This window comes from Hirundo rustica, chromosome 7 (assembly GCF_015227805.2).
Source record: "Hirundo rustica isolate bHirRus1 chromosome 7, bHirRus1.pri.v3, whole genome shotgun sequence".
Classification (NCBI taxonomy): domain Eukaryota; kingdom Metazoa; phylum Chordata; class Aves; order Passeriformes; family Hirundinidae; genus Hirundo; species Hirundo rustica.
Genome location: NC_053456.1, coordinates 5,444,328 through 5,454,414, shown reverse-complemented (window position 1 = coordinate 5,454,414; position 10,087 = coordinate 5,444,328). Strand labels below are relative to the sequence as shown.

The window sequence follows — 10,087 nt, the reverse complement described above, 5'->3', positions numbered from 1 at the left end:
TTTTAATGTACCTTGTGCAATTAATAAACAGTTAATGATTGTCTTCGTCAAAACATGTGCTTCATTTCTCAAGTATCATGGAATGCTGCTGAACCTACTCTGGCTAGGCTTGTACACAGTTCACTGTAGCACACATTTAAATATCTCCTAGAAAACAACTTGCAGCTGGGCAAAATGTTCAGCAAGATGTTGCTGTGCCTTAGTTTTACTTTGTGTCTTCACGCATGCAGCATTTAAAACCAAAAATCAAAGAGGCCACAAGCAAGTGCCAGATTTAATAAACTCTCTTTATTTACATACAAATACATGTACACATAATTTCTGTATATGTACACATATTGAAGTGTATATACATACATGGTTTCCACATACTCTACAATAAATAGCATGTAGGGTTTTCTTTTAATTGCCTCCAGTGCCGAGTAAAAACACATGGCAATAAAATCATGGCTTACAGCTAAGTTACAAAAGCACCAACCACTGAACTCCTAGCAATAAATCCAAGCTCATGTACAGCTGGGGCGAGGACACGCTATACAGAATACAAAGTAGACCAGCTTGTAGGAATTGACAGGAATAGGCAAACTAAAAAACATCATTATAGAACAGGAGAGATTCCGTATGAAATAAGATGAAGGAAAACATTTAGATTATTGATCAAACTAAAACACACATTTAAATTTGTCACCTAAAAACAAACCACCCAGTTACTCGTATATTTTTAACAGAGTAATTTTTTTGTGTGAGTCTTTACCGAGGAAATCAGAATTAATCTCATGAGTGAGTCCTTCCGAGCTGCCGTAGTCACTTATCTGTGTGCACACCACCAAAGAGAATATTTCAATAGTGCTTCATTTAGGCTGTGTGTGACTTCTCGAACCCTGCATGCGGGTCCGACTGGAGGCAATCAGCACTTCCACAGCCAGCTCCTTCCGCAGGACCCGTGACATCGAACTGTCACGGAGGAGCAGGAGAGCAAATTGGCAGCAGCAGCAGATCAATACCCAGCGAAAGCACAGGGGATGGATGGTGCTGGAACCTGCGTGGCCAGAGCCAACCACTCCTGGCTGCAGTGGGACAACATCTGGAGAAGCACAGCCACAGCTGGACCCTCCCTTGCTATGACTGCAGTGCAGGGAGCAGGTTCTGCACTAGGGGAAAGCCTGGTTGAGTATTTATAGTGACAGCTTCAAACCTGCTTTATGGGGTGAAGGTGCAGAGATTTTTGTTGTTTTCTCTCTTTGTCATGGCTGATACTTTGACTTAAGGTGTGCAGTGCACTGCTAGGGGAACAACTGGTGCCAAGAAGGGGAGAGCTGCTTGTTCAGGTATCATCCTTGTGCTGTGATGTGTTTTCCTTGCTGCACTTTAATGCTCAGAGGCTGGAAAGCAAAATAATTGCTTCCTTTGCCTGGAAGCCAGCCCCCGTTACAGTTCACACTTCAGACAATCACAGAATGATTTGGGTTGGAACGAATCTTAAAGATCATCCAGTTCCAACTCCCCTTGCCATGGGCAGGAGCACCTTCCACTAGACCAGGTTGACTTAAACAGAGATTATCTTTTTCCCAGGTATTTACAGACTCTCAGTTGCTGCAAAACTAATACTGGAGAGTGTTTGTGTGAACGCTCGAGAGGAATCAAACCCAGTGGTGGCATGGGAGGAAGGAATGTACACCACACGTGCACACCTCTGGGGTCTAATAAACTAAAGCTCATTGAGGTCTAATTACATCACTGCATATCCATGGGTAGGAAGTCTGAAGGAAGAACTACTCACTCTTCACTTCAATGAATACCTACAGCTAATACAACTCATAAAAATGCAGATTTCTTTCCTTTTTTTTCAAAGAATTAGCACTTCCTCTTAGTATTTGGACTTGACTACTTGAGCCCTCTGTGTAACATTCTTTAAGAAATCAGTGGGACAGATGTTTAATTGAAGTAGGAACAGCTTTGAGGCTGCTTCATCATTTGTTCTTGCTATTGTCACCTAAAGTTCCCAATGAGAAATAGGACCTGCTAAGTGTTGTCCAATTCAAGTAAAAGACAATCTCTCTGCCATGGAGTTGTTTAAAAAAGTGATTTTTAAGATCAATGTTCATTACAGACATAATTTTGTTTGATTTTTGTCACGCGCCAGCCTGGCAGTTCCCTAACGAACGATGAGAGCGCTAAAATGCAACAGCCTCAAACAAAAACAATTTGTTACATAAACAGCTGGATTACTTACGATACAGCACAAACACAGCTACAGTTTTTAGAGACTTTTTAACCTGATAGGAAAACATATTCTTCTCCAAAAGGAATGCTCGTTTTTCTGACTGACCCCCGTCCCCAGGCCGGGTCAGCCGGAGGACAGGTACGGCGTCTCGCTGTGGTAGTTGTAGTCGGGACAGACCTTCTGCACCAGTTTGTAATCTACGCTGTAGAAAGCGATGTAAATGCAGATGACTTTGAAGGGTTTGGAACACAACCAGGAGACATGGCTTTGGGTCTGCTCTTGGTAGCAGATCTTGGAAGGGTCAAAGTTGCACAAGGCAGTTTTTTTAGCACGGTCTGTTTTCTCGTACTCGATGCGGCAGTTGAAGGACTTGGACTCCTTGGTCTCCAGCGTGGACTGTGGAGATGGTTCAAACTCGACCACTTTGGAAGGCGGGACCAGGCTGACAGAAACATTCCCCAGACCCGTGGAGTTATGTCGGAAGTAAACGCTGAAGGTTCCATTGCCGTGATCGACGATTTTCCCCGTGATCAGGAGGTTCAGCTTTACAGTTTTGATGTTGGAGTGGAAGTCGCCCCATCCAAACATTTTCTTGAATTTCCCAGTTTTTACGATAGGTCTGCGTTTAGTTCGTGCCAGAGATTCCTGAACCTCCGTGATGTTGGACAACCAATCCCAAAAGTTTTCTATGCTGCCCGAGTAGGACACCTGGCCGTGTTTCAGCACTGGAGATGGCTTAACAAAGAGACGTAGAGGGTTGATGATCCTGGAATGGACCACGTTGTCAACCAGTGTCTCTGCAGCATCCTTGTCTTCCCAGTCCAGCACGTCCGCGGCTTGTACGACCCGACTGGTGTCACAGAACACCTGCTCCGAAACAGAAAGGGAGAGCAGCGTGAAGGGTGGAAATACCACAGCCAAGACACAGAAGGAGCCATTCATATTTATTTTTATACCCACAGGGTCTGAATCAGTCATCTGGACCACTGTAATGAGTAATTTCTACTGCCCTGTGAAAGTCCAAGGATTTTACTCAAAACAGCTTGTGGATGATGCAAAATCTCAACAGGAGCCACCCCCAGGGACAGATGGATAAACCTGCGGACAGGTTGATGGCTGTGATGTGCAAGAGCAGGCAGGTGCCCCATGCTCTCAGATTTGTTAGATGAATACCTGACTGAGGAAAGTGGAAACCCTGAAGACCAAAGTAGCCCCTCTGCTAAAAGATGGAGTGAAATAGAACAGCACAATTTTCCAGTCCTTTCCTTTTCCTCCCCGCAACCTTCCAGCTGGTTAAGGTTTAAAATCCTGTTCTGCTGTGTAATTGTCTCCTAAACCATTTATTGTACATTTGTATTTTCTAGTGTTGCTTTTTCCCTTTAATCCAAACTTAGTCTGCAAGTTTGTGCCCTCAGTTTGACACAGTGAACATGGCGCTACTTTGGTTTCAGGTGCTCAGCTGCCTGTGCTTAGCAAGGCCCAGCCTTCCAGAAGTGCTGAGCATTCCCAGCCACACAGCACAGCTCAGTTTTAAGATCCGTGACAAGGCCAAGCTGAGTCTGCAATCAGAAAGCAAAACCTCCTTTTGCTAGTGACAGCATGGCCTTAAGATTTCAGAATCTAACAGGTCCCAGTAAAATTCCCAGCTCAATGCAGACACACATTTCCCAGGTGTGTTCTTCCTGTTCTCTCTGGCAGAGAAGTCCTGTTGGAAATGCAGAACTTGAGTGTTTGATCCAGAGGTCAGAAGCAAGATCTGTGTTTCAACAGGGTAGAATTGATCATCTGACTTTTTAGGTCCTTTAAATCTTGAGTAGAAGATTTGGAGAAGGCATTTTTAGGGTGTGTTCTGCTTAGAACTGCCTTACACCATCATCCTAATGTACAAAAGAAAAACTTTTTCAGCTGCAGCTATTTCTATAAAATGTGTGAACAGAACAAAGAGATGCTTAAAATGGGAAGAGGAAAGGACACTGTTGTCCTGCCCGTGTCCCCGGTGACAAACTGCTGCTGGCCCTTCCTCCTGGCAAAATGCTGCTGTTGCTTCATCACCGATCCAACAGTGCAACTAATCCAGATCCAGGTGTAACTAATCCAGGTGTGTGAATCCCAGTGTAACTAATGCAGGGATGGGGTTTTCACTCTCCAGCAGTAACATTACATGCTGGAAGTTTACCTAAATCAGCCCAAACAGAGCACAGATGTGGAATGTGTGGGGTGGAATTTTGTGCTTCCTGTGTCATGAGGGAAACGTCAATGCTGGGCTTGCTTTTCCCTCTGCTCCTGATCCCAAAGAGTCTCCTAACCTTTTGTTCCTCACAGGGTTCTGTTTTTACAATATCCAGCCGTTATTTCTATAAATTGCAATTTTTCATTTAATTATCTGGCAAAGATCAGCCCTTAATCTTCACTGAGGCCTGTTCTGCACCAACAGGCTCCAAACCAGAGCCCAAACCCACTACCATGTGTCCTTCCTGATCGCCCCTATTTCAGTAATTAAGATGAAGTGTGGAACAGCAGCAACATTCACAGCTTGAATGTTGAAAGGTGACCATCACTACTGCTAAATCATAGAATCACAGAATGGTTTGGATTGGAAGGGATCTTAAAGATCATTCAATTCCAAACACCCAGCCATGGGCAGACACCTTCCAACCTGGCCTTGAACACTTCCAGGAATCTGCTCCAGTTCCTCCTCGCCCCCATGGTAAAGCATTTCTTCCTAGTAACTAATCTAAACCTGCCCTCCTTCAGCTTAAGGCCATTCCACCTGCCCTATCATTTATTTTTCACTAGAAATAAATCCATGGCTGGGTGGAAATGCAGTGGGCCAGGTGTGTCTCTGCAGAAATACATTATTTCCTTCTTCAGATTAAAAGCGGGGGAAGAAAAGACAACAGTGATCACTCTCAGCCCAAGACCTTGTATGTCAACTTTCTGCTTCTACCTTATATTTTTTTTATGGCTGAGCTATGAACCCAGGGAAATAGGAGATTCTAATGGAAACAGTGACAGATGCTGATCTGTACCAGCACAAATAGCGCTGTCATCATGATGCTGGGGGAAACATCACTTCTGCTGTGATGGAAAGTTCCTGGTAAAGCTCTGTCATGTTTATGTGTGGTTCTTCAGCCACTCTTAAGCCTATCACAGCCCAGGATCAGCTGTGTGATGCTGAGAACGCTGGCCATCCCCACTGCCAGGGAAATCACTCCCCTGCTGCAGAGAAGGGACTCTGCTCACATGAAGCAAGAAGTGCTGCACACGTTCACCCATCCCAAACCTGAGCTGAGGCCTTGAGAAGCACAAAAAAGAGGCTTTTCTGCTGCATTTCTAGATTAAAGCTGGGGCCAGGGGCCTGGCAGTGCTGGAATACCAGAAACCTTTCTCATTTGCACAGCTAAATGAAATGCTATTTAAAATGCTAATGACCACTCAAACCACGGGCACCTACAGCTGGTATTGTTAGTAATTGAATCAGAGGGAAAACTGTTGGATATTTTAAGGTGAAATGCATGGAAATTAAGCTGTTTGGTTCACAGGGGATCCTGGCTTTGCTGGTGTCTGCACCCATCTCTGACTGTCCTCCGGCAAGGGCACAGGAACACCCTCAAATATCCTTCTGTGCTACTTGTCTTCTGCAATGCTTATTGAAATCCGTGCAATGGCTCTTTGGCTTTTCTCCCCTGGCCTTTTATGAGGAGATCCAGAGGACATTGAGCCGTGTGCTCAGTGGATGTCTCTTCTGGGGGCTCTCACACCAGATGAGATGGCAGACTGCTGCTTTCCCAGGGGTGCCTTGCTGAAGGCTCTGATAGGAGAAGAAATATGTGGGTACAGGGTTGGGGATGGCTGAAGGGTGGGAAACATTAACACACACTGAAGCCAGACAGGTTTGCCACATCAATAACGTATGAGGGGCACAAGTATTTCAAGAGCATGATGAAATCACAGAATGTGATTTCTGTGAAATCACAGACTTGCACCTTGCTAGGCTACTGCTACTTTTATTTATGTATGTGTTACACCAAATGAGGTTTACTCATGGGATAATGAAACACACCCCTGAAGCTAGTGACCTAGGCTATTTCATGTGGCAAAAAAACAGCTTTCATAACACAGGAATGTGAAATGATTGAGAAATTGAATTATAAGGATGGAATACTCCTGTTTAAGGCCCAGACAGCAATCCCCAGGCACTGCAGAAAGCTGTACCTTACACCTGAGTATTTTTTTCCTCCTCTTTTTTGAGCATTTTGCAAGGCTGTGGAATTCTCTAGTCTTGCACAGCCTCAATTCTTGACTCTGCTCCATCCTAGTGCTGTCTTGTTCCACTGATTTCATTACAGGGGTGAGATTCAGGGACTGACAGAGCTGTCAGCTCAGAGGGCTGCAGGGAAGGGACCTCGTGGCTTGGGGTGGTAAATTGGTTGTGTTTTGCCAATATTCAGTAGAAAGAGGTCTTAACAAAGAACTGCCTGGTTCTGCTGAGTGCCCACCGCAGCAGCAGGAACAAGGGGACACTGTTCAGAAATGTGAATAATGTGAATTTGTGCTTTTGTAATGTAAAACCTTTGTGGCATGCAGAATTCTTCCTGTTTTGAATAAAGCTTTCTGCAATATAAGAGAACCCAGCCCTAACACTTAGTTTTCCCTTCCCTCACTGGCTGCATTTTGCTGTTAGTGAGGAAGGGCCGATGGCTTTGTTCAGCTGTTTATTCACATTGGTTAGCAATTTCCAGGCAATAAAAAAAATCTGTATTAAAAGAATGCAGCACATGCTGGAAAAAACGATTTCCTCAGCATCTTTCCATTTCACTATAATGCATCGCTGTAGTGAAAAATATTGCTGGTAGGGTATCTGAAAAATACCAGCTTAGGGAAGTTAGTGTATCCATTTAAACAGATGGCTGTTGCTGGAGCTCTCCTCTGCTGCGCCGGTGTTTTCCCATTCCCTCCAAACCATCAATTTCCAAACAGAAATCACCTAATCTGTTTCCCTATTACAGAGGCTGTAAAATGGCACCCAGTTACCCTAAAATTCCCGTTAGCCTGTAGGTATTTTCCAGTAAGAAACACAATCTTGGCCCCATCCACGGCATGTCTCGCTGCTTTCTTTCGCTGCGTAAACGGCGAGAACAGCTCGTGGTGTGGTTTATATTTATGGAGTTTTAAACTTCAAACCTTTGGTTCTTCCTGTGCCCTCCTCTAAAATATGGTGATTGCTCTTCAAAATCTCCCCCTTCCATGCACAATCCTGACCATGGCAGAGAAGCACAGGGTTAAATAACATTTCCTGTCAGCTATTTTTGGGAAATGAGCAGACACTGATGAGACACTGGTATCAGTAAATACTCTATTTTCTCTATTTGCCCAAATTTGGGTTCGTCTGGAACTCACTCCGGTGCCTTTCTCTGTGGGCAAGGCACTAAATAAAAGCAGGTGTTCCCATGCAAGAGTTAATAGTTCTGGTGCTTTGGGAATTTTATCCAGGTTATTCATCAATCACCAGCAATCATTCCTTTAGCTTCACCCCTGCCAGGAATCATTTAAAAACTCTCGGCAATTAGCTGAAATGAATTGGTCTGTTGGAATAAACACCTCTGATGCACCATTCTGCTAATGACTGGGAGCTTTTTATCCCACTGCTGGAGAGGAGGGGTACCACCACTCCTCTATCCCCCAGTTTCACCAGTGACAAACTCATACTGGGGGAGGATTCCAGTGGCCTCCCCACTCTCTGCTGCTTCCGTGACCAAGTGTCCCATGAGTTTACACTCGTGTCCCCTCTGCAGCAGCGCAGGACACCTCTCTGGGTTCCCTGTGCTGATTTTAGAGCCTCACAGGCTGTGAGATAACTCAGTGACCCCACTGAGTGGCTGCACAAAAAGCCCCAGTTTGGAGGACAGTGTGTGGCAGGGAAGAGAAATAACTGCTTTATCGGTTTGAAAATTCAGTGATTTCAACACATTTATCAAATTTTAAATAATTTATGTCTTGACAGGGCTTATCAATTTTGCAAAGCACACACATTAACCAGATACAATGATCTCATATTAGCTTTTTCAGCATCTTACACTGGAGCCCAGAAATATTAATAAAAACTCAGCCCATCATCAATTAAATGGAAAAAACCATCAAATTCTGTTCCATTATAGTCTTTTAGTCTTTTTTTCTCCCCAAGAAAATGATGACGGGCTCTAATAATTCATCACAACAAGCTGAGCTTGAACTTTACTGATTATTAATTTTTTTTTTTCAAAGACAGAGGCTGTGGAGGGTTTTATGGCTGCAGATGTGACTGCTGTCAGGAATGCTGCAAGGAATTTGGGAGTTAAACGACATCTTTTAGCAGGACTGTATAAGAATGCCATGTTTGTTCCATCCAGTCACAGCCTTGCTTTTCAGGATGCTGTGGAGCTGCTTTTCAATGACGCAAAAAGGCCGAGTTGGATGTGGCTTGGAGCAATCTGGTCTGGTGGAAGGTGTCCCTGCACATTCACGCTACGGAGTTGGAATGAGATGAGCTTTACGATCCCTTCTGTGATTCTATAATCCACCAAGCACTGAGCTGGTGATGGGATGTGAACATTCAGAAGAGAGGCTGAATCTTGTAACTGAGGGCGCCCTCACTCCTCAGGCACCTAAAATGCCATTCTAGGTTCTACAGCCTCCTCCTTGCTGAACTGTAAGTAAATAAACACTAGCAGGTTTTTGTGCCTTGGTTTTCTCTCTTCTGGGGCAATAATTGACTCTTCAAAACACTCTGGTGCAAAGATGAAGTTAAGTCACAAATTCAGAGTTCACTTGCTTGATTTCTGTTTCATTTGGAATGGGACGATACAGAGGGACTGTGGGGTTCAGTGTGCCAAAGCCAGCAGAGATATCCATTATGAGGGGAAATTGCAGAGCTGGGAGTCAGGGGTGCTGATCTCTAGCTGGACAGTGGCAGAGGACTCAGAGTTCTCAAATGTCCCCCAAACAAGTTAGAGAGGTTATAATTTAGAAATCTTTAGATGCTATTGCAACTTTCTTTCACTCAGAGTACTCAGAAATCCCATTTAATAATTAACAGAATTAGATTATTTTAACAATTTTACCCAGCCTTGTGTATTTAAAAATACAATTAAAAGATGCTTCAGCAGAAAAGAAAGCCTTCACAATTGAACCTTGCAGCCCATTATATTTTTTGCTTGTAAACAGAATCACTGAATCATTAAGGCTGTAAAAGACCTCTGAGTCTTTGACTGAACACCACCATCTCAATCAGCCCATGGCACTGAGTGCCACATCCAGACTTCCTTTAACACTTCCAAGGATGGTAACCCCACCACCTCCTTGGGCAGCCCATTCCAGTGTCTAATCACTGTTCCTGTTAAGAAATTCCTCCTAATGTCCAACCTAAACCTCCCCTGGCACAGCTAAGACCATGACCTCTCATCCTGTTGCTGGTTCCCAGGCAGCAGAGCCTGACCCCCAGAGCCTCCTTTTCTCCAGGCTGAGCCCCCTGAGCTCCCTCAGCCACTCCAGGTGCTCCACATCTTTTCCCAGCTCCATTCCCTTCTCTGGACATGCTGCAGCCCTTCACTGTCCTTCCTGAACTGAGGGGCCCAGAGCTGGACACAGCACTTGAGAAAGGGGCTTTGCCATTCCTCCTCAAATCATCTGAGGGAGAAAGATCTCTGCACCTGCATCCATCTAAAAGCCAGCAAAGGTACAGGTAGAAATCTTTAGTTTAATAAGAATATGACATGGTAACGCACAAATCCAAATAAGCCACGGACAAAAATACGAATCTAAAATGGGTTTGTTGGGAGAAATTTCCAATCCCAGGTACAATTTCATTGCATGTTTTTTAAACAA

The 10,087-nt window shown here is 44.4% G+C and overlaps 1 protein-coding gene across 1 annotated transcript in view; it reads right to left on the bottom strand.

Annotated features, from left to right (window-relative positions):
- Positions 1–273: 273 nt before the first annotated feature.
- NXPH2 (neurexophilin 2) overlaps positions 274–10,087 on the bottom strand; it is a 35,348-nt gene continuing 25,534 nt past the window's right edge. Inside the window, exon 2 of the mRNA XM_040070354.2 lies at positions 274–3,091. Coding sequence (XP_039926288.1) covers positions 2,348–3,091 — 744 coding nt within the window. The 3' untranslated portion in view covers positions 274–2,347. The remainder of the gene's footprint in view (positions 3,092–10,087) is intronic.